At 44.9% G+C, this 25,290-nt stretch overlaps 2 protein-coding genes across 3 annotated transcripts; both read left to right on the forward strand.

The window, feature by feature from the left end:
- The first annotated feature begins 8,931 nt into the window (after nt 1–8,931).
- oafa (OAF homolog a) lies at nt 8,932–22,168 on the forward strand. Its single transcript, XM_084019404.1, has 4 exons — nt 8,932–9,653; nt 19,188–19,322; nt 19,422–19,602; nt 20,315–22,168. Exons 1-4 carry the CDS (start codon nt 9,423–9,425, stop codon nt 20,587–20,589), a joined length of 822 nt encoding a protein of 273 aa, XP_083875530.1. The 5' UTR covers nt 8,932–9,422; the 3' UTR covers nt 20,590–22,168.
- A 474-nt stretch (nt 22,169–22,642) lies between these two features.
- Nucleotides 22,643–25,290, forward strand: tlcd5a (TLC domain containing 5a). Of its 2 annotated transcripts, XM_084019406.1 has the most exons (3): nt 22,643–23,000; nt 24,220–24,423; nt 24,723–25,290. In XM_084019406.1, exons 2-3 carry the CDS (start codon nt 24,228–24,230, stop codon nt 25,253–25,255), a joined length of 729 nt encoding a protein of 242 aa, XP_083875532.1. In that variant the 5' UTR covers nt 22,643–23,000; nt 24,220–24,227; the 3' UTR covers nt 25,256–25,290. The 2 variants fall into 2 exon arrangements, with proteins under 2 accessions (XP_083875532.1, XP_083875531.1); XM_084019405.1 differs by lacking the exon at nt 22,643–23,000 and having other exon boundaries at nt 24,146–24,423.

Genomic DNA, 25,290 nt, shown 5'->3' on the forward strand with positions numbered 1-25,290 from the left:
AAGCAAATGATATCCTAAAAGCCTTTTGTCGTTGTCTTTGCCTTAAGGCTGGGTGTCACATCGTGTTCAACCGCCACAATACTTCAATGGGCCCCGTTTGTTGACGTGAAAGGGAATACTGTATCTGTTACAAAAGCTCCTTGATGGCGGTTAAATCAGCAAGTGTTTCATTTTTCTTTCACGGGGCTCGCACGATATTGGAACTTAGCGTGCAAAGGAAGGCAGGCAGACATTTGATCGGGGGTTTGGCACGTCATGATCCATCCATCCATCCATCCATCCATCCATCCATCCATCATCCATCCATCCATCCATCCATGTAATTCAGAATCCAGATAGCTGCACTTGCAGTTTGCATATTACAGTAATACAACTTTAAAAATGGAGAGACTTTTTAACGGCCACAAAAGTGATTTTGGAAATAAATGGTCTCACACATAAATGGCCTCATTTAAAGCGCTTTACGGGAATGACTGACATTCACCCATTCACGCACACATTCACACACCACACGGACGGCGGAGTCAACCATGCAGGGCCACAGCCAGCTCGTCAGGAACATTTAGGGTGAGGTGTCTTGCTCAGGGACACCAGGCACTCAGCTAGGAAGAGTCGGGGATCGAACCGGCAATCTTGCGGTTGCCAGCCAACCCGCTCTACCTCCTGAGCTAAACCCCCCTACATTTTTTGTACATTTGTACCATGAAAAAAAAAACATGTTTGACTTTGAGAATATGCATATGTTAAAAATGTTCCTTAATCAGGAATTTTCTGGAACTTAAACTCTCTAAAAAAATATTATTTTTAAATATTTGCTGAAAATGGGAATAGTCTGGGTGATTAGTAATAAGTTAGAAATGTTCAAATCTTACAAATAGTAATTTGTTACATTTCCTTTTTTCTCTCTGGCGTCTGAGAGCTCTGTTTTAGTAATTTAGTTATTCAGTTTTATACAATTTTCACCAGATTTAATTAAAAGTATCATTGTGTTTGTTTGATTGCATGAATTATTAAAATTGTGAAAATCCTCTGGGGCTGTCCACAGTTGTGAGCATTGTGCTGCAAGGTCCCACCCACAGCTTTAACTGCATTAAATCCAGGAGCACAGATCTGCACCGGTGGTCTAACAGGAGAAGTTTAAAATACTTTAAGAAGCCAACGGGTAATTTGATCCAACTCAAGTCTTTCTATCTGGTTTTATCGCGGCGTATCAGGTAGAAAGCAGGTGAGAAAGAGTTATACAGGAATGCTGATCAAAATATGATAAAACGCTCAGTTTGCAAAGCGGAGAAGCGATAAACACATCCAGCGTCTGTTGTGTCTGCGGTGTTGTTGCCCTGATGGAATATGTTTGAGCTTGGCCACAGTAGCAGTCATGTGTTACAGTAATGGGCATGGAAATGGGGAGCGCTCATGTAGCAGGCCCTTTCTCTCATTTAAGCATTTAAAAAGACAACTGGAAGCCATTTGTGAAAAGCAATTTGAACTTGTTGTGTGTTCTGCAAAATTCTCCTCAAAAGAAATAAATAGATTTACAAGTTAAGGCCATAACTTGGAAGAGTCATACCCTATTTCCTCCATTCCTCTCGTTCTCTTTTTCTACTTCACTTCTTCGTCAGACTTTTGGTCAGCAGTGTGTGTGTGTGTGTGTGTGTGTGTGTGTGTGTGTGTGTGTGTGTGTGTGTGTGTGTGTGTGTGTAATTGAAGTCTTACAGCAGGAGGCCTCGGATGGTCTGTGGCCTACTTTCATGTCCAACTGGGTTAAAATAAGAAACACATGGCACGTCTGTACACACAGCTAGCTGCTTGATTACCTTCCTGTCCATTAACCTGCTCTTCATTATGCACTTATTTCTTTTTTTACAGGATTCTGAATGAACTTATGGTGTAAGTGGTTGGGTTCTCTGCCAGGGCTGCGTAAGCACACGCAGCTCTCCGTTTATCTTTCCTCGGACCACAGATTAGACCGGCCAATGAGTCAGCCACACATGGCTTCTCCTCTGCTGACCAGACAACAGCGAAGTCCGGGCCTGTTTAATGTGAGCATGCACGCATGCCAGACAAAGCCATCCTTGTGGGAGACAGGCAGTTAAATCATCAGGGATGTCCCATTCCCCCCCCCCGACTCCCACATTCACAAGAATGTCCGGCTCCTTGTTTGGACTGTGAGGACACAAGCTAGATTTACTGAAGACGGTTAAATCCCTGAAATGAATGGCAAGAAGGTCAAAGGTCAGGAGTGAGAGTTTGCCCTAAATTCTGATCCTGTATTTTGGCATCTAGTGGCAGAGGGAACAAAGGGTCGGTGTTAAATGGTGTAAATCTCTTTTTCTTCTTCTTTGTCTCTTAGAAAACATGTCCAGCTGTGACTCTGTGTAAATAACTGTGCCTTCAATCAAAATACCCCCCCGCTCTCCTCAGAATGTCTTTATTATTATTTTGGTCTAGCTATAAGAATAACTCAATTAAAATAACTCATAAGTTGGTTAACAGTGAAACTTTTTATTAGAAGGTAGGGCGACCTCCCACACTCGGCCGCAGGGCTCAGAGACACCTGCACTACATCCTGATAAAACAGGTCATAAACGTAACGTTTCTATCAGCAGAATCTATGACTCATTTGAGTGAGAAACATCAGGCTGCATACAATCTGAATCATTGCGATGCAATAATATTTCACAATCTTCCACTTCTTTTTTTTTTTTTATCAAAGACTAGCTGAACTTTATACCAGTTCTGTACTTTGTGGTTGCAAAGGTCGTTCATGCTTTCAACAACATAGACATCAAATGTCTACCTAATTTAAATTCCTTTTACCGAACTAAAATATTAATATGATTCCATAATAATTTATGGAATGATAACAGGGCTCCCTGGTCTAAGGCTAATATTAAAAGTATGCATACAACAGACATTGGGCCATGAAAGGTATTTGTTTTCCACACGCTGCCAAGCCTGCTGGAAATCTTGAAGGACATATTTTTTCTCCATCTTTATTCACCGAAATATTGCAGTCACACTCCCTGTGGTTATTTCTTCATACTTTAACAATTTGCACGTGTTGCACAAGACGCAATTATCTTATATTACCATCTACAGTGTTTCTCTTTGTTTTGTTTTTAGTTAAATTAAACTCTGCACGTAAAAAAACACTGTCTTAATGTTTCCCCTCATTTACGATTTACAGCGTTCCAAAAACCCACTTTTACTGGCTTGCTGTTTTTCCCGGTAGAGGTAGTTAAATCAGCAGTCGAATAGAGCGCCAGGCAACCGTAAATGAATAATGTGGATTCAACAATCAACCAGATCAAGGAGGCAATAATATTATAAATAATTACAGAAATGTTGAACAATTAATACTCGCTGTTTGTCTCGTAATCTGATATTTGTTTATCTGATTCTTTTGTTCCAGATGTATTTCCTCCGTATGTCTCGTTACCCATGAGCCCAGGATGGCAGATGTCAGATGGAAGTGCTAATCCCGGCTAGATGAAAGAGCTCTGCAGTTCGCTGAGGGAGAGGCCCGCACCAGTTTGTTTACAGCGTGATAATCTGGAGCAGGCATCTTGATTGTGTGCTGGCAGAACATCAGCGGCCGTCCCGTGACTGCCGGGCTACACGGCAATTACACTGGCCTCTTATCTGTATGAATAGCAGGCTCAATGACAGATGGACATATGGAGTATGATTTTAAAAAAGAGAGCAGAAAGTGCCTTAAAGTCCTCTCTGAGTGGCGAGCAGTCTGGGTAATAGTTGCTTATATTTCATGCAGATACGGAGCGACGCCGGCATTCATTTGGAGTCCTGTTTACAGCCACTTGACAAATATTGACTTTTCATTTCGCTCTTATTTGGTCTCCACCCTCTCCTAGAGATTATCTGGCTCATAAACTGCAAAAAAAAAGCTCCACTCTGTTCACCAGCTCGTAGCTAATGTTGTCTGTCTGCCATTTGGGGCTTAACATGCACTGTACAGCTTTTTTAGGGCTTTTTTTTTGTTGCAGAAAACATCTGCCTGCTGTGGCCTTAAGCAGCTGATCAGCAGCCAAATGCTTTTTATTTCTGTTGGCATACGTTTGCAGTTCATGGTAAGACAGTTTCAAGCCTGTGTCATGTTGGCAGAAGAGTCGCTCACAGCCCACAGTGTAGTTCTCATCCCGGCCGCCTCTCTGTTTAAATCTTTTCTTCTCCCCGATTTGGAAGAACCAATTTCCCCCAACGCCCCCCCAGTACACATGAAGTCACTTCTTCTCTGGAATTTCATCTTCATGCTGTGAAAATGTCTGCCAACTATGTTATTATTTTTGGTGGAAAACACCTTGAGCGAGTCATTGATACCGGCTCAGCATGTGTGCGATATTGGCATAATCATTGTGTTGGATGTGACCTTTGCAGTGGAATGAAAGCATGTTAAGATTTATGCACCGCGAGTAACGTTTCGGATTACAGCCAGCAACATACAGCATAACTCTTCCCAATTTACAGCGTCTTTTTCCCCACCACAGTATATAATATAGCTGCAAGTGGAAAAGATATGGAAGTTGGGGAATAAAGGCGTAACAATCTGCAACAAAAACATGAGTAGAACCATAAATTCCAGGTGACATTACATTTCCACTATAGTAGCATGAGCTGTGTTTCCCACCAGAAATATGTATCGTGTGTATAAAAGGTTAGGAGACTTTGCTTAGTCGTTCACCTCTAAATGACTCCCAGCAACCTTATTAAATGCCCCCTGCAGAGAATTAACGCTAATTCCAACTAAAACTCCGTCAGGCCAAGAGTTTGATCCTCTGTATCCTGAACAGAAGTTTTCTGAGTCATGTGCTTCCCCAGAATCAAAACTTTAATCAGCGCCGTCTGATCTCCGTGAGGAGATTCTTTGCCAACATCTACCATGAAACTCAATCACATCATTTGATTTGATTTCCATTAAGACCCCTTGAAGACGGACGTATTCACGTTTGTAAACATGAAAAGAAGACATCTTGTGTTTTACAATCACCCCGAGTGCATATTGAATCAAATGTTTGTCTGTGGATTCTCTTGAAAGAAAGAGTGAGGTAGCTTCACCTCCTCAGCTATTAGATCGTAGCTTTGACGTCCCGTAATGGGGGAAGATAAATGATACGTTCCTACGCCGGTGTTTAAAGTGGGATTGTCTTTCATCTTGTGCTGGTACTCTGCCAGGAAGGATTCTCAGTGTGGGGTTTAATGCTCGGAGCTATAAGCCCAAACATGTTTATTTATTTTTACAATTCAAAAGAACCCCCCCTCTCTTTTCTCTCTGTCACTAACTTTGTGGGAATTCCCAAGGAATTCTTTCATGGGATAAGTGATTGTATGGGATGTAATGCTTTTCACGGAGAGGCAGGGGTTAAATTAGATGCATTCCCCCCCTGATGACACAGGAACATCTGGATACCACTCTGGCGGTGTGTAATTCACGTAGAATAATTAAACATCCCTCAAATATTTGTGAACTTGAGGTTATGCAACATAAAAAAATCCCTCTCTTCTCTAGAGGAAGTATGCCAATCCTTTACTTAAGTACATGTAGCAAAGTCATTACTGTAAGTCTATTAGCATTAGCAAATTGTAACTATAATGAAGAAAAAATGTGTGTTGCACTATTCTACATTATATAAGCCTATTTGTGGAATATTTCTACTGATGCATTAATGCGTTATCAAGTTCTATTCACTTCATAAAGCACATTAATAAGGTATGAAATATGCTTTATACCAGATATGAAACTTGCCTTCTCGCCTTCCCATCTCTCCACCATCATTCCAACTTCCCCTCCCCGACTCTCTTTTTGCTCCGTGCGAACCTGGGCTCCAGAAGGGTATCTGTGGCCCCGGAGCCCCACATGTGTAAGGCGATATCTCCTCAGCCAGACTGCAAGCAGGGAGCTCGCCGAGCAACCGGGCTGCTTCCCCAGCACGCGGTAGGCAAAGCAGTTGGAGGGGTGGAAGAGAAGGGGGGAGCAAAGATATGAAAATATCATCAGAGTGAATGTTGAGCAGCTTGATTTCATCTCCTGCAATCCTGATGTGAATACAGTACATATTCACACACTCCGTCTGGAGGTGAGATCAACTACATCAACCACATGCTTGGCTCTCCCCCCACTGGCTGTCCTCATTCTGCGGCGCTGCGGAGGTGAAACATCATCAGCGTGTTGGTTTTGGAGGCTTTCTGATTACCTTTGAATACCTTCTTCAAGCAAACCATTATGGAGGAAAATATTACGCCTGTTCAGGGAGTATTAGGGGGTATTACTGCTCGGCTGCATGTGAGGGCGATCAACCCACAATGCAAATATTGTCCTTCCCTTATCTGGGGTTTTCAATCTGTGAAAGCAAAGTGTTCCCAGTTCGGGAAATATGCTGTTAATCCACGCTACTGCGTTTATGGAGAAGTCAACATAACGGTTAGACTTTCTGTTCAGTTTACTGGCAAACAAAAAAAAAAGTTGCTGTTTTGGTGAAAAGCTCTGGTGGCACAAATCCCCTGTCACAAGCAACCGTTTCAAGCCAACGTCGTGCAAGTCCACACACATGCACTCACGTGAACACACACGGGACTGGAATGCAGTATTAGCACTGTACTCAAAGACCAGTACGTCACTAATGAGCTGTCCCCATCAAAGGGTGGACATACTTTACATTTCTTACAGTGGAAGTGTGTGTGTGTGTGTGTGTGTGTGTGTGTGTGTGTGTGTGTGTGTGTGTGTGTGCGTGTGTGTGTGTGTGTGCATGTGTTATGACGTTCAGGATTATTTTACAACCTTGTCACCCTGTCGTATGAATTCAAATATGTAGTTTCCCCTTCTGCATGTGTACTCCTTGAACGTGACATCATCTGATGGTATTCTTCAACGTATTTCATAAAAGACATGCGTCAGTTTCCCCTCATCGCTCCCTTATAGAGTCGATGTGCCACCTTTATCAAAGGGCGAGGTATAAACTGCTTTGGTGTGTGGAGATAAGGGTGCCTGTGCAGCTGTGTTGTTAGGATGAAGTGTTGCAGACGTGTAAGAGAGTCTACAGGACGGGACTGTGGTGTCTATTTCACAGGTTCTGCCTTTAGGAATGCAAACAGCTTCTCTACATTTCAGCTGGAACATTCAAGAGAACAGCAGAGAGCGCTGGCGAGGACATCAGGTGAAAAGAGGAATAAACACGATGGCATTTCAGTTCCAGTCCTAAAATCCTCTTTGTAATAGAAGTCCAGTGAGGTAGAGGAACTGACGTGGTTAAACATTGCGGTCCTTAATTACAGCCGGGCGACGCAATTGGTGGTTAATCATAAACACCCTCTGTACACTGTAGCTTGTGGCTGTCTTTGCTATCTGAGTGTGTCACTGCATGCAAACAGCCTCGCAGAGCTACTGCACTTTGGACTCCTGTGTGTGTGTGTGTGTGTGTGTGTGTGTGTGTGTGTGTGTGTGTGAGGACACAGCACTGAAATATTCACGGTGAACCAAGTGCAACAAGCAAGCACACGATTTTTTTTGAACGATGCTCCAAAACCGCTGTTGCCCCTGATGATTACAATGAAGGATCAAGCTAAATGTACGCCGTGCGGTCCCGTCACCCACTCACGGTCCCAAACTTTAGTCTCTGGCTATTTCCATGCTTCTAACTGAGATGTAGCCGGAGGATCAGCGCCGTCACAATGGCGTGTTTGCCTGACCTCCACTCCTCCAGTCTATCAGGGGTCCGGGGCCCCCGGTTTGGATCGCCCGGCTCGGCTAACGATGTTTGCTCTGCTTTACAGCCTCCCTGTTTGCTTTCCCCTTCACTGGAGCGACCACCTCTCGGTCTCAGCAGCACTCGAGTCCTGCCTCCATTTGGGGTCACCAGCCCCGGGGGCTCGGCCCACCCACAATGCAGCACGTCAGCCAACAGAGATAACAACTATTCAGGTGTTTTTTTCACGCAGGGACGTCACCCAACACACAACGGTAATCTACCATTTGATGTGGTTCACATCTCCCTTGAAATGGGAAGCTTTTTTTTCTGCTTGTCAGGCTTTTCCCTTGAGGATATCATAAAATGAAATAGCATGTCAGGACAATAAAGGCGTGATTGTATTTTCCCTTCAGCTGTGACTCAACCATGTTGTCATCAAGGGTGATATTTACCTGATTTATTTCAGAGTATCGCCACTGAATATAAGAACATCAATAAAACGGGTGTCAGGGAGATTAGATGTGTCAGACAAAGCGTGAGGGGAAAAAAGAGTTCACAGAGGAAATGGCACCTTATCTTCATTTTTAAGACAACTTTTTGTTCAGATTACAGATCAACTGAAGCACGATCTTTGTTTTCCTCATTAGCCTGCAGGCGGTAAACTGTGGGCCTGATTTTCACAGTAACCGTCTCAATTTCACACATCCGCGACGCTATAAGCCACAATGGCGTCTGTGAGGCTGACTCTCGGCGATCCGGGTCAGGGTAATCTTTGACGGCTTTATCGTTGGCGACTGGACTGGCTTCACTTAGAAGTGAGGAAGACTCTCGGTGAGAGGCCAACCGTCTCCAAAAGCCAAAAGCAAGCCGATAAAGCACAAAAAATATTTATTCTAAGGATTCTGACATACTGTTTCCATCATAGTTATCTTGACATCAACTGGAGCAAACTTGAGAAATCTACTATAAGATAAAAATAGAAATGTAACTTTTTTAATCAGTACCACAGTTTGCCTTTTATTTATTATTATTATACATGACACTAGCACACAGCTTATGATTTACAAATCCTAACAACACCTTTGTTATATGTTGGGGGGTGTTATTAGTTCAGCCTGTTTGCTGGTGTGCAGGAGGATCACATGAGGCCTTTAGGGGGATGGGCAGCTTTTTCAGAGGGTGGTATGGCTTTAAGAGTTTACTACCAACACCGCACTCACTCACTCACTCACACAGGAGAAAAAGTTTGCAGGCCAGGCGGAGCAGCGGGACACCGCCGGATAGGAAGTGACGGGACTGAGTTGCAGAAGGAGCGAGAAAGGCAGACGGAGATAAAACACCATCAACACAAAGCAGAATGAGGAGCAACGTGCGATCGGAAGACTGCTGGCTGCGGCGCGTCGGCGCGGACGCGGAATGCGCATGATCGTGTCCGACTCTCTGAGTGGAAGTGAACTTACGTTAGTGAAAAGCAGAGATTTCTTTTAGTTGTGTGTCTGTGGTCTGATTTCCACGACTAAGTGCTGGCTGGCGCACAGACTGGGGGGACCATATGGAAGGAGCGCGAGCCGTACACCGCGAGACCACTTTGAATATGAAGGAAAAGGTTTCCCGGAGAAACCCGAGGTGATACTTCGGGGATATGAACGCAGATCTTTGGATTTCGCCCAGAGTTTTTCCCCCCCACCATCTGTCGGACTCAACTTTCGCGTCTTTTTGGGGATGTTTGCGAGTTGCGTCTCCGCGGCTCCGGTTCGCGTACTGAGCCGTTTCTGCGCCCTGGTGCTGCTCGTCGCCGTGGGACTCGCTTCGGAGCTGCGGGTCCGGGTCCGGCTGGCCGACGGGCTGGTCACCGAGGAGGTTTTGGAGGCGGACAGCGAGCGAGACTCGATATCGCTGGAGTTCAAGCAGGGAGACGGGACCCTCATCACGTTCGTGGCGGACTTCAAAAAGGTGAGAGGTGGTCCTGTTTACCACCAGACTACTAAGCCTGAACCAGAACTCAGTCTCCACTGGTGGGGGGTCAAATAGTGTATTACGGTAAATAACATTATGGTAATAGTCAGGCTCCTTTAAAATGGAAGATGACCCCATTCCTTATTTTTGGGAACGTTGGGTCCTCCTGGAGATGTGTCTTTTGGGAACGTTGGGTCCCCCCCCCCCCCCCAACCTTCACTTTGGGCTCCACTGGTTTTAATTTAACTCTTAGAACAATTTCACCTAATTTCAAAATCTGAAAAGTTGTGTGAAAGCTCTGCACAACCAAAAGTCGGGTCCCCCCAAAACCCCATGTGTGACAGGTAAGGGTGGGTCATTTGGGAGCCCTGAAAACCTCATCCAGGCACAGCTGAAATCAAGTCAACACAATGGTGGTCAGGCTAAATGGTTGCCTCTAATGCAGGGTGAACATCTGAAGCTTAGAGGAACCCCCCCTCTATAAAAGGCTAAACCCCATGTGGCCCCCGCATTGTAACTCCTACATGAACTTAGTGGTACTTTCATTCATCTTTTTCCCACCTCAGCTTGAGTTTCACAGAGGTCAAGACAGCTGCTTCTCCTCGGACGTGGACGTCCACACGCCCCACTGGCCCTAAAGCCCCCCGCCGCTGAAGGGGTCCAGCTCGGGAGCTCATCATCGGCGGCCATATTTAGCATTCTTCTAAAAGTAGACGAGTAGATCGAGTGTCCCTCCCCTGACCGGCAGCACTACATGTGTGATTTTTTTTCCTTTTTCTTGTTGTTGGAAAGATGACAATGACTACTCAGGGACACATAAATGTCAGGAAACTACGAGTGCTGTGTGTAAAGGGAGAGCCGGGTAGCAGAGGCATGTGTCTGTGATGGTTGCTGTCACACAGAAGCTGACGGGCTGGCGAGATGTGAAGGGGGAGATTTACCAGGATTAAGTGGGCATGTCTGACCTATTTGATCTGCACGTCTGGTTCACTAACCAAAACAGCTAATTTGGAAGTTGAAAGAGACGAGGACGTCGCACACCCCCCCAAATCGTTGGTGACACGCCGATCTAAAGAGACGTACGCTGATCTGGGAGCAGGGAGCCTCCTTGCTTGTGTTGCCTTTCGTGCACACGGCCGTGCACACGCACACACGTATGCACATATGGTTTTGTTTATTTGAACCAAGCCAACGGAACCTCTTAGATCACTTCACTTTTCCGCTGCCTGGTTTCCCTGTTCCAGTTGTTGCCCCCCCTCTCTTTCTGTCTCTTCCCCCCTGTCCCCCTCTCAGTCTCTTGCTCACTCTTCCTGCTCATTTCTTTCTTTTTCTTTCTCCTGCATGTGGTTTTCATTCAGCCCTTGTGCAGTATCTCCCAAGATTTATGGAAAGTTGGAAGAGCTGTCACCTCCAGCTGCCATGACTATACAGTCCAGATGAACGCATGTGGGAAGAAGAGTGCTTTAACAGGGACATTTAACACCACAGATTTATTATGATCTATGCAGCCAAAGGTGGACGGGTGCCATGCAGGTTAAAGTATTATTCCTCTAACTTTTATTGAGAACAGATATTTATTGCCATCCGGTGATGTATGTTTTGATGCATCCGGGTTCGGGGTTGTGCTGTCACTAGGATCACCCAGGAAAAACTTAAACTGATCGTCAGACATCTTGCTGCTTCGAGACTACGTGGCAAAGATGTGTCTGTAAATGCTATAGTCATTAGACACCGGCGGAGCGGTCTGCAGGATGTGAGGAGGAAGTTTAGTCAACCATATCCCAGCGTTGAATCACTGCGGGAGTCGGCCATGCTGTGATTTCAGGAGGCTCACGTTCCCTCTGAGAGACATGTGGAAAAGATGATGTGGTCGAGGTTGCTCACGACACCTCTGCATCCTGTTGAGTAAATCTCTAACTGAAGACTTGTAATGATTTGTGACGTCTGCTGCTTTTTTCTTTCTTTACACTGGAACCGAGCCGCCATGCTGCATCAAACAAATACCACCAACTCTGTTGCCTGGCAACGTTAAAGCATCGTCTGCCACATTGTCTGTTTATTTCAAACCACTAAAGAACTGTAATATACATGATGTTTCTGTAAAAAGGCATCATGGGAGCTAGTTGGTCGTCCACCGTGTGTTCTGCATGTGTAGATTGCTTAACTTGCTAAAAAGTTTAGGGACTTTCTCATAATCTCACTGTTTAATTACTATGGGGTATCACAGTAAAGTATTTACAGCCTAAATGATGTCAAATTAGAGCAATCTGTGAGCAGTAAAGTAGTGCAGCTGAGACATGATCAATGTCAGTGTTCACTTTTGTCAACAAGAGACAAATCAGATGTGCTGTCGTAGCCTTTTAACAAGGAAATTCCTCTTTAGTCATTTGCAGATTCAATGCAGATTTTTTTTGTCCCTCCTTCAGCAACCAAAGCAACCGTCTACGGTCCGACACAGACTAAGACCTTGAGCTGAACATAAACCATGTCTTGGAGTTTGTTCCAAGGGAAATGTCTCACATTTTTGAGTGGCTGTTTTTTTGGATCTTTCCAGATGCAGGAACTTTGTCATCGACACTAATCAGTTTGTGTCGTCCTTTCATGTCTAAGCAGCGGGTTTGATCGATGCAGGAATGTGAGTGACTTCACGGGCCTCCCGGCTGTGTGAACCCATGGAGAAGGGTTAGTGTCTGTGATGCAATGGTGCACGTCCCTGTCTATAGTAAAACGCATCTGGGCTCTATAATGAAACACAGGTTTTATTCATGTAAAGATTGAAGAAGCATTTGACTACATTAATGCACGCTCATTTGAAAAGTTGGTTTATAATTTTGGAAAGCTTTCCACTCAGCTTTTCAGATCGTGTATGCCTTCGCCACAGAAATGCCAAACTAGAGGAAAAGTGCTTCGACATTGTCTTTTGGTGAAGCATAACCCGCTAAAGCCAGTGGCTTAATAACTTTTTTTCTTCAAAAAGCTTAATTATTGCTTCCCATAATACAACATCAAACCACTTTCAAAGCGATCCACTGTGGAGAGCTTTGTGTCTGTGCTGTGGAGACATGAGAGCGACCCCTTTGCCGCGCCGATGCATCATGGGAGGAACGGATGTCGGAGGCCACTTGACACTATCTCGCACTATTATGTTAAATGGGTCTGGATTTTGTAAACAGTGGCGCCGTGGTGAGAATGAGCTTGCTGGCTGGTTTTTATTGATTCTCATTTCATTTCCGCCTTCTTAACGGGATCGTGTTTCAGACCGGGGGCTCAGGTCAGTTCACTCTAGTGTATCTTCTGATTGTCTTCAAAGCACAGAGGCTTTTTACGGATACGCCCAACTCACTGTAAGCATGAATTGGAGCTTCTTCACACACCCTCGTGATCTATGTCCGATGTGGGATGGGGAGGCAGGTCGGCCTTTCTTCGTACCCTACCTTTGGGATATACAGCACGGTATCTATGATTAATTTTGGAAGACGCCTTCTCTCTAACATTGGCTGTGGCCTTTTATTGGCTATTAGGCAAACTCTTCTGTGTGGGAGGCTTGCTGGAAATCCATTTTGTTCTTTTTTGTGGGGGGGTTTGGAAAACGCCGGTGTTTGCCATCAGGGAAAAACAACCCTTCTCTTGCTTCATTTGGCAAGTACTGTCCATCAGTTGCAAGTCGGTGCAGTGCTGTCACAACATTTTATGCCTTTCTTTGTTTTCTTTCCCTCTTGGCTGCCACTCCTTGCCTCTCACCATCCCACTGTGTCGCTTGCACAAACTTGTACATGTAAGTACTTACAAGTAAGTGTCACCTCTTCCGAGAGGTGTTGTCTCAGGATGCATCACACGGGGAGCACGCACTTCTCCTACGTTGTGAAAGGTCACGGTGAGTCACCGACGCTCGGAGAAACCGTTTTTATGAGGAACCGTCTCCTAGATCGAGTTAACCATCAAACACAATAGAAGCTGAGCTCATCGCGCTTTTGTTTGTGTTCCACGGAACAGTTTAGATGATAATCACTTTCCCTTTTCATGCTATGGCTCAGTGTGGGAGAGAAACTCTGCAAACAAGTCGCTGCAGAACTGTGATTCGTAGGAACTTCACTGCTCTTTCTTGAGAAGGCGATCTCCGTTTGACACCTTCCTTGGAATTTTGATAGGGCCTGTGAGGTTTCTCAGATTACATTTTATACCTGAAAGTTTCATTTTATTGTACGGCTTCTGTTTCCTTCATTGCAATGTGTGGAGAGAGTAGAAAGTATTCAAAGATGAACCCATACAACCCTTTATTGCCTGCAGGAATGGCTTATTCTGTGGTTCTTGTTGTGGCCCTTCGAGGCCCCACATGGGCCACCTTTGGCCTCTCATGGCCCCTCAGCCCCTGTTGATGTCTTTATCCTTTATCCTCCTCCTGCCAGCAGGCCAGATGTTCCTCTGTAGCGCTGCCGATAAAGAAAAAGGCTTCCCATTCAGGCAGGGAGAAAGGACATATCATCCAACTTTTGAAAAATGATTTCTAGGGATCGGATATAGTGGACTGCAGGGAAAGCAGTAGGTGTGGTTCGCATTGTACATAGTTATCATTTCAAGCTATCGGAGGTTTAAGATTGCAGTCGGCAACCAAAAAAAAAAAGCCAACAAAGGGTTTACTCTGCCGAATGTTCTGTTGAGTTGTGAAATGTCCCTTTGTCATATTCTAGCCGTGTCCCTTTGAGCGAGCTCAGCCTGGTAAGCTTCAAACTCATTTATTGTGTTTGACTTCACTGTGACAGTTCAGTCCGTTGTGGTGCTAAAGTTATAAGGGCCCACACCTGGGAAGGTATTACATCATCCCCCTTTTTCTTGTCAAATAAACTGCTCTTGTGTTACTTTTCCAGTCGTAAAAAAACACAGTTTGTATTGTCAAGCTTCTGAACAAGAGCAAGGCGAGTCTTGAGAAGGAATGGGATGCTTGGTTTTCCTGTTTAAATAAAACTTTTTACAAGCCACATTTTCCAAACAGATTCATAAGCATGGAGTCTAACACACTCATCTCTCCTGGTTCAGGTTATTGCGTTCAAAGCTTTGAAAAAGACAGTTATTAAAACATTTGTCTTCTATAACAGATGAGATGGTTTAAATGATTCATTGTTTTTACATGCCTTCTCATTAAATAGCTGTCTGTGTGTCCCCCTGCAACGGGATATGAAGGCAGTTAGAGGCTGAATGGGGCTGTTAGCCATCTCTGTTGTTTATGCCTTATCTATCTGCCTCATTTCCTTCCCTGTTAGCACCCACTGTTTGTGCCCCGCTCATTTCCTGAATGCAAAGTCTCCACAAACAGTTTGGGTGTCCGGACAATTGCATCCAGATTCTGTGTGAGTGAACAGTCCCCACATTGTGGCCTGCACATGCTTTTGCACAAGTCTGAAGACTTTGAACGTTCCCATTTGAGACTGTTGGTTGGTTGCTTGGAGTTTTGCTGTAAGGAGAAAAGGCAAGGGGAACCCCTTTTTTCTTTCCGTGGCCTCCAGTGCGTTTGTTGTCCGTTTACCCACCACCCTTTGCTAATTGGTTCACTCTTTGGACAGCCAGGTGTGACCATCCTTAACTGTGACTCCACATTCCTGCCTTTGGAGCCTATGTAATTAGCTTCAACTGAAGCATTTCCTAGCCGGCTCGGCTTTTCTCCCGCTCCTTTTGTCTACGTGACTCCGTCTCTCCCTCCATCTCCCAATGTGATCTGTAATCCCTGCCTACACCTGTGCCCCCCCCCCCCCCCTCCCCCATGCACTAAGGCAAATACCCTCCCCATCACCAAACACGGTAAATCCGTATGTTGTTTTGAAAAGGGGAGCCAGAGGCGTTTGGGCAGGTTGCTGCTCCTAAAAGTAAATGCAACATTTCATCACTTATGTCTCTGCAAATAAAGGCTGAATGTGAACATGGAGCTTTTAGATTAACACTATATTTTGTTCAGTTCAGTTTACTAGGAAAAGGCCTTTAAAAAAAAAGTAATTATAATATCAGAAACTGTTTGGTCGCCGGTCTGTTTGAATAAAGACCAATGCAAATACCACACAGACCCCGCGGTGATCCCACATGACTCATCAGAGACCAACGGTCCTCCCCAGCCAGCCACCGGCCTTATCAACAGACAGGGTCTTAGAGGGGATTGGAAAACAGGAAGACCTCCTCTGTGTGTGTGTGTGTGTGTGTGTGTGTGTGTGTGTGTGTGTGTGTGTGTGTGTGTGTGTGTGTGTGTGTGTGTGTGTGTGTGTGTGTGTGTGTGTGTGTGTGTGTGTGTGTGTGTGTGTGTGTGTGTGTGTGTGTGTGTGTGTGTGTGTGTCATGTTGAATGTGTAGCTGGGTCACTACAGTGATGGAGAATGTCCACTGTAAATGGTACCCTTTGAGTGTCTGAATAGGCTGTTGTGCACCTCCTTAAATAACCTGGCCCACCAAAGGTAACCACCAATGAGACAGCCCCTTCCCCCACCCCCTCTCTTGTTAAACAGGTCTTGGTATGACCCACTAGTCGGATCGCATGAATACAGACTTGTGTTTGGCCGATGGCCAGTGGTAGTTTGTCTGTGACTGGACTAAGTCCCGGGTGTCAAGGAGCAATGCCTAGGAATCTGTACTTGTGTGGATTATTTATAGCCACGCTGACATTTACACCGCTCTGGTTGGGGAAAAACTTGAGTCCTCGCTGTCCTTTGATTATAGTATTACCCGCCTTTTCTCAAGACGGGCAAAGGTCGCTGTTTTAATTCTTAATGTCTGTACCTGGTGATTTTCTCTAAATGTTGGTCTGCAAACCTTTAATTTTCTGTGGCTCCGTGGAAATGCACAAATGCAGGGAGTGACTCATTTTCTTGATATAGGCTTTAATTCTGTAAGGAGTAGTTCAAGTGGCCGTTTTCAAGCTCCGGCAGGCCCGCTTGACTCCGGCGTCCTAAAGTTGAATAAGCGTTTTCCTATTCAGATGTGTCGCCAGCATTAACTTTCTATGCTGTTTGCTATGCTGGGATTTTTTTTGTGAGAAGCAGTTGACTGAATTTTTATCTATACCCACAGCACAGATTCTTGCGTATGTCAGCGTTTGTCACCCCCTGATATCCTACAGGAGCTTGACATCTGCCTCAATCGTATTTGAACAAAAAAAAAACCCAAACACCATCAGCACACTTGGCAGTTCGCTGCTCCCTCTCTCCTGGTGTTGGGTTGCTTCCTGGAATCATGACAACAGGTGTAACGCCTCCTTTAATCACACCGCTGGACGTTTTTCTTTTCACACTTTTTTTTTTTGAGCGGGTCTGCACAAACCAGTCACTGTGTGCATGTGCCAGTGCCGGTTTGAGGCCGGCACAAGTGAGGCCAGTCTTGTCCAAACAAACGGTTGAATCCGGCAGCTTCTGTCTGGATGGAGATGTGGAGATGATGTCATTTGTTATTACCCATTTTGCTTTTAGAAGCCGTGCTGATTATTATCTTGGCAGCGCATAAACCACAGAGGCAACGACGCAGGTTTGTTATTGTCATTTTAAAGGCCATAGCAGCCGACTGGAGTCATTAATATTCTGGCGTATTTTATTCAGTGATTAAATTAAGAGTTTTGGATGAGAGCGGTAGATGGAAGATCAGATTTTACAATTCAACATTAAAGGAACGAGATATAAAGTCTCAATTAGTGAACTTTAGTGGTGCTGGGAAGCGGATTTTGTTATCTGCAGACGGAGCCGGGATAGCTGCCCCCCTTCCATCTTCAATGTTAATGCTAAGCTAAGCTAAGCTAATCTAAACAAAAGGTCATCGAACTCTGCAAGAAAGCAAAAAGGAGCATTTCCCAAAATGCCAAACACTTCCATTAGGAGTAACTTCTGTGTGCAGATGTTGTCATCTCGACATAAAGTTGCATCATTAAAAAAAAAAACCACAGTCAGCACTATTGCTCTGCCCTCACCCTTTTTGTCCAAAAAAAGCGGAGATCTCGGCATCTACACTTGGTCATTGGGTTGAGTTAAAGGAGCTACGCTGCTTCTCTGTAATTACCCAGAGAGCCTTGGGGCAAATCTATGTGGCTGACACAGATGCCTTCCCCTCCTCTCTCTCTCTCTCGGCCTACTCACACACGGTGTCCCAGCGCCATGTGTCTGCAGTATGGGAGGTCTTGAAGTCGTGGTCTCTGCCTCTCCCGACACTTGAGGGGAAATGGCACTCGTAGCCGTCTCTCTGTCAGCGTTGTTCCTTCCATCTCACTCTCTGCACTCCAGTGATATCCAGGCCTCCTGTAGTCCTGACATTCTCTCTCATAGTTCAGGCTTTGTTCTTTTCGTCCTAGCAGTGCTGCGTTATTATCATAGTAACATCTGGGGTGTTTAATTTTGTCTGTGTGTGTCTTAAGTCCGTCGAGTCCACGTTTTAATATACTGATCAGATCCGCGAAGGGGAAATCTGAGGTTATTACCACATAAAGCCTGTGTATCAATATTTGCTCAGTAATTTGCTTTTCCAAAGGTCAAACGGCATCACATGATTGTCTTGTGTAATGCCGTACTTGTTTTGTATGGCTGCCAGACGCTCTTTTCCAAAGACAAAAGTGCTTACTGGAATGAGGATGAGTGATCATGCAGGGGAGTCTATAAAGACCTACGGAGCGTAAACACTTTCCAGGCAGGTTGTGTTGCTCCCACGCCAGCGTGTACACGTCTGCATACAGGAAGTGGGACCGAGGAGCTTAAGGAGAACTCAATGGGGTTATCTCTGGGCTGTTTATCTATCCCAGAGTCCCTCCTGCCTCGGGGAGTGAAAGCCTTCAGACTGCTACTCCTCTGCAGCTTGTTTGCTTCAGACGGGTGTGTGAAAAGCGGAGGAGGGGTGTTTGGGACTGAAGCTGGAGCCAGCAAGAGGAGGTGGTGGTGGGGGGGTTGTAATGAATAGGAAGACAGGTCTCCCCGCTGTCGGAGCTTCCCATCATGCTTTGCTTGCCCCCCCTCTCTCACAGAACTCTTAATGGCGTTGAGTTTGGCGCCAGATCTCTCGCACGCTTGCCAACAGCAACAACTTCTTTAGTGAATTCTCCACTATCACTATTTTCCTACGTCTCCGGTTCCACATAAAAAGAGCGTGGTAATAAAAAAAACTGTTTCTGACTTTATGGCATGCGAGGAAACTCTGATAAGTTTGTCAAGAGACGGGCCCGAAGCCTTAATTTGACAGTACAAATAACCAGAGCCGTGACTGCAGCGACGCGGAGCAGGCCTGCAGACAAAAGTACTATCAACAAGCTGTCGGATGAGGCTCTATGGGCGTTGTGAACATAAACGGCTCTTTACTTCCAGCAGTCAGTTGTTTGAACATCTTTTGAACTCCACATATTGAATTACTTTCCGTGTCTGGAAAAGTGCTACATTAAGCACCGGAATGGAAAAGAATAGTTGTAATCTGTACGAGTCGCCGCATATAAACTCGTAAGTTATGACATCGCTTCATGCGCCACTTCAACGCCGTCCGGGAAGCGTCTGGTCGTTCGCTCATCTCTCATCTCCTTTATGTCGCGCAGGATGTGAAGATATTCCGAGCGCTGATTCTGGGCGAGCTGGAAAGAGGGCAGAACCAGTACCAGGCGCTGTGCTTCATCTCCCGCCTCAGCCGCAATGAGATCATCCCGAGTGAGTCCATGTCCCGTCTCCGGCAGGTATGACTTTGGATTTCAGCTCTTGAAAATGTAATATTTACAGTGTATTGTGTCGAGATGCATGGGGATGGACTGTGATTATTTGTGTTGTCCAATCAGAAAAATCCTCACGCCATTCGCCTGGCGGAGGAGCGGCGAGGCCTGGAGCAGCTGACGATGAGCGCGGCGGTCAACCTGAGTCAGGCCTCTCAACTCAGCTCCCACATCCACAACATGTGCAGCGAGGCCCGGGAGGCCATCTACACCAGGGAGTCCGATGTCAGACACTGGCTGGACAAAGGTCAGAGGTCATCTGGTTTTTCACCATTGAAGCTGTCCTCCTGTCTCTTCTCGCCTCTCTCTTCCCTTCAGATTATCTCTATCCACTTTTATCTCTGTCTTTTCTGTGCCCATCACCCCAAACACCTCTTTCCACTTCATTTTAGCGATAATACTCCCAAATGCTATCTCTGGCTTTTTGTTGATAATGCTCTATTCCTGTGACGCTATCTATGTTTACCTTCCTCTTTGTCTCTTTACATTCCTGATAAATCTTCCACATTTTAAAAAAACCTCTTAACATTATTGTACAATCCTCACACTTGCCCAGATTGGGACCATTTAAAAACCTGATTTGGATTCCAGGCCTTTCTGCTTTGGGATCCTGTATCTTAATAGCGATGAAGTCCAAATGATTCCAGCTGGAGAGAATCCATACGACAGCACCATTGTCCCCTGACAGCGCTGTTATAGAGGAAACAATGTTGATGGTCACGGTTCACCAAGCACTCCGCACCATTATCAGCGGAGGGAATCACACTCGCATCTCATTTTGCATAACAAAGCTCCCCCTTTTCACCGCACCACCTCCCTTCCTTTAAGCCACTTTGTTCGCCCTCGTCGGTTCAATGTGGTCTTTAATTGAGTGAAATCACAACGAGAATGGTGGCGTGCTTTTTGTTTTTAATGCGACAGCTCTGATGATAATAGCCCTCTGCATGTCTGTGTTGTAGGAGTGGACGGCTCCATATTCGAGGTCCTGCCGCAGACGACGGAGGCGCCCAGCTTTCAGGCCTGCCACTCCACTAAAGACTTATGGCAGCCCTGTCTCTGCACGTACAGCCTGCGTCTGGAGTGGTACCCGTGTCTGCTGAAGTACTGCCGCAGCCGGGACACCACGGGCAAAGGCTCGACCTACAAGTGTGGCATCAAGAGCTGCAGCAAAGGCTACTATTTCACTTACTATGTCCCCCAAAAACAGCTGTGTCTATGGGACGAGGAGACCTAGCATTTTCTTCCGGATGGTTAAGAAAAAAAGAAATGCTTCTTTCTGTTGTTTCTCCCAGCCGAACCAATGCTCTCCCACTCATGCTTCTCAAAGTAAACACAGCAACACTGGACCATGGGTTTATGTGATGTTAAGTTAAACTGCCTCAGGTGGGGAGTGGCGAGATCCAGATGTTCATGAATTCAGGTTCCAATTCAGACCAAAACCGTTTTGAGGAAGGAGCGTCGCTCTAAGAGGAGCCACGAACTTCGAGCATCTTCCGGTGGGAAATTGACATATCGTCGGCTTTGCCAAGAAGCTGTCACTTTTGTGCCTTTTTTGTTGTTTTGTTTGGGTGTTTTGGGGGAGAAATGATTGGAGCAGATGACAGACGCCAATAATAAACTCCCAAACAAGCTACGGTATGCACAAAGCTGGAGAGTGCATTTCTGGTCAATTAAACACCAGCAAAGGAACAACAGAATCCCACTGTGATCACAGGAGTCATACTGGAAAAATCCTGGTGAAGGAAAATGTGGATGTTGGACTTATTCTTCTTTCTAAACCGGTTCATAGACGGCGTGTTTTTAACAAGTTAAGCTAGCTGAGAAAAGGAAGTGCTTTTCCAATGCCGGCTTTATTTATTTTGGTTGCAAAGTGAAATTATAGGACTATTTTTTGTATCTTTTTTTTTGCATTAAACAAGCTCTTACAGTCTACACCACAGGTCCTCTGTAACAATATGTATTCAAACACATTTCAGAGCATTTGAACCTCTTGGATTTTGTTGTTTTAGACTCATCCATGCGTCACGCTACTTTGTTGCCAGGTTTTCATGGCCGTACAAAGAGTTTGGATAAACAGGTTTATTTTCTCTTTTAATAGGACCCATCAATACCCATGGGGGACACCTCATGCCCACCACTCACATTCACAGTCTGTTTAAAAGTGTCAAATAAACCAAAGTCAATGGAAAGGCTGTCAAAAGAAGAGTGTTATATTTCAGGACTCTTCAGAAAACGGCAGTATGGCCTATTTAATAATCTATACTGCCACCTTATGGCAAAACAGTGTTACAGTTTCTTAAGGTCACTGTTGTATCCTAATGACAAAAAACATTTTTTTGGTTTTCAATGTCTTTAATTTATGCAAATCAAATCCCCAGATACAATTTCATGCGTAATTCAAGGAGAATTTCTTGAACTTGTGGGACCAAATTTCATTTCCTCTTGTCTGTTCTTTAGAGCAATATGTTAACGTATGATTTTGGTTTGTCTTACCTCCATTTTCATTTCAGTCTTTACCGCCATATCAGAAGATAATTATGTCTATTTGTATGTCATGCTAACTAAAGAACCAAATGAGTGAAACATTTGTATTTTGTGACCTTCGCTGGTGATAAAGTGCCTTAACATTTCCACTGATACCTTTGCTATGTAATTATAGATTAAGTTTGTAAACATATTTTTTCTATGAAAGAGTTTTGAACATGTTGTAAAGACTTTGAGAAAATTAAAGGAGGAAATTAAGCCGTTAGGTAATGTACTATTTTAAAAGTTTTACATGAATTATTTCAATAAATGTCTTTCTTTGCACTGCATGTAGAATTGTAAGTATTAAGTATTTTGGGGATATTTTATGTCTTTATTAGACAGCTGACAATACATAAGAGAAGAGAAGGAGACATGATTATCAAAGGTCCTGTGCTGGACTCCAACTGGGAATGTTGTGACTACTTGAACTACCTTGATAGTCCGCTCTAAATATAACTTGATACTTAATAGTGTTCAAATATCTGCTTGACCCACTCTCAGGAGGTCAAATACAGGTACAGCTGCAGCAAAGGGTCGGACTGCACTACTTGCCACCAGGGTTTCAAGCCAGGTCATGCAGATAAGATCATCTGCAACCATAAAGCACTGTTCAGCCCGTGTAAGAATATTAGTAATTATTGATAATTAATAAACTATGAACTACTTCCATTTTGTTCCACCATGGGGGAAAAAAGCGTGTAGTTCCCGCCATTGGCCACATGGTGTCGCCACTGTCCCAGTGGGATGAGGCCGCTTCCCCATCGCTTTGGGAAGATTTCAGGAAGGATGGAAACGTGCTCTTTCTGTTGAATATTTAATAAACCTGCCATGATCTCTGGACCACGGGATAATACAACCGTAGCAACCAGTAGTTAGCGACAGCTGTGCCACGGTTATAATATACGTACGGCGACCGGCGAGGTGGGAAAAGGGATGCTGAAGGAGGCTGTTGCTGTTTTTGCCACCGGCGGCTCAGCTCACCGGTAACGTTAAACGACCACGGAAAGCACCGTGTCTGCTAACAAACATTTTGACAGTCTCCTACGGGAACGTATCTTCACACAGGACACAACACACGCTGGATGTAACCGAAGAGACGGCCACATGTGCGCAGTCAAGGTAATTATAGTTTACTGAACGCGGTACAATAGTAGGAACCGCTTTGTTAGCCAACTAACGTTAGCTTGCTGCCGGTTGCTTTGCTAACGCAAGTGATACCCAGCTAACGTGAACTGTTGGTTAACGGTTAGCCGCTGGGAGAGCATCCTCCTTCCCTCTCAGCTCCCCAATGTCGCTGCTAACGTCTAATTCAAGCAAAGGAATACACATTCAGTATAACCGTAATCCAGCAAATACACGGAGCCCAGATTTATAATGTGACAACTATCCTCAATTTTGCCAAATGCTATGCAAATAACAACAATTTTGGGAAATATGTGATAATAAGTTCCCTGTTTTCACTTAAATAGTATGTATAACACCTAGTTTGTGTTATTTGCTATTTATAGTTTGTAAATAGGTTTAACTTGTAGTTCTGTCATTTTTTTTTTCTTTCTGTCTTTGCTTGTCCAGATCCCATGTTGGACTTGGATGTGTTTCTTTTGCTTTGTTTTTCTTCTTTTTGTTGTTAAGTGTAGACAGAATGACATAATAATAATAAAAAACAAATCAAACTTAACCTCCATATTCTCTCCTTCACAAAGCAACAAATAGTCTCACCTTCCCATTACAGCTGTTTTTACACTACAGGTGAAATGATACGTACAATATACTTGGATAATGGACTGTTGGAAGGAAGATCAAATTTGTTAATTACTTTTTACTCCATTATCTTTTAAGATGATGAATAGAGAAACTAATTTGTAGTACTCTATATTTCATGCCTCTATGTGAAGAAAAGTGTCAACATCCATGCATCCATACAAGCAAGACAACAACATTATTATGAGGAGAACTGTCTGGGGCCGGTACGATCTCCTTCAAGTCTTTGAGACTCAAGTGTACATCTTGTTCAAGTGGGCCTGACCATCTGCATGGTCTCACCTCCTTGTACAAACGTCACAGCAGAAGAAGAGACGTCCCCCTCACCCCACCAGACCCTGGGCCGGCCAACTATAGTGCTATTATAGTTCAAGCAAAGGCTAATTGTTGGCCACTTACAAAGGGTTGCACAGTCCAAGCCTCTGGACGGTAATGCTGTCTCTTTCTACTGTAAGCGATATTACAGCGCATTTTTCCTCACTCTGTGTGATTCAAAGTGGGTCCGATGACTGCCGGCAGAGAGGATTTTGAGAGAAAGTGTGAGTTGGTTCACTTGTATTCTTGTTTTGGCCCGTAGAAGAGAAGATGGCTCTGGTTGTGGTCGGTGCTCTCCTGTGCCTGTCTTGTTGGGTCTCTCTCTACTTCATCTTGTGTAACGTTAACGGCTCCAGGAGCTACGAGTGGAACTGTCGCCTCGTCACCCTGGTGCACGGCATCCTGGCGGTCTGCATCACAGGATACATAGGCTACGTGGATGGACCCTGGCCTTTCACTTATCCAGGTAGGACACGTACCCTTAGTGGATTCAAACTTATTGCTTGAAAAATAACTTAATGACGAATCAATTATTAATATAGTTGCAGATAAAATTTGAACTTGATTGATTGTTTTAGCTTTACGTTGTTTAGCATGCTGTTGACAATGTGGATGCACTTGAAACAGCTTGTGTGTACATTTTGATTTAAACAATCAATTGGAACTATTTTGATGTTGATGATGTGCTCCTGTCACAGTAAAATATAATTTGATCTCTGTGATCACATGATATGCAAACTAAAAACTGTCTCTTTCTGACGGCAGGTACTAAGAACACTCCCCTGCAGATAAGTGCCATGTTGGTGAGCCTGAGCTACTTTATTTTCGATATGGCGTGGTGCGTGTACTTCCGCACTGAGGGACCCGTTATGCTGGCCCACCACACCATGAGCATCCTGGGAATCCTGTTGACCCTGTGGTTGGGGGAGTCGGGCATTGAGTCCTGCGCGGTGCTGTTTGGCAGTGAAATCACCAACCCCCTCCTGCAGGCACGCTGGTTCCTCAAACAGACGGGACACTACGGGACGCTGCTGGGGGACATTGTGGACGTCCTGTTTGTGCTGCTGTTTGTGGTGATGCGAGTCTTTGTGGGAGGCACAATGCTGTACTGTGAGCTGATCTCCCCAAGACCCAGATTCTTTATCAAGTGTGGGGGAGTGGCTATGTACGCTCTATCCTGGGTGTTTATGGTGGACATTGTTCGATTTGCCGTTCGGAAGAGCAAGAGCTGGCACGGACAGAAGACGGACCAACAAGACACAGTGGCTGCTAATGGTCATGAAGGGAAGAAGGACTGATCTTCCTCTCTAAAGCACAAAGAAAATCAACTTTC

This window comes from Eutrigla gurnardus, assembly GCF_963514095.1.
Source record: "Eutrigla gurnardus genome assembly, chromosome: 10".
In the NCBI taxonomy this organism is placed as follows: domain Eukaryota; kingdom Metazoa; phylum Chordata; class Actinopteri; order Perciformes; family Triglidae; genus Eutrigla; species Eutrigla gurnardus.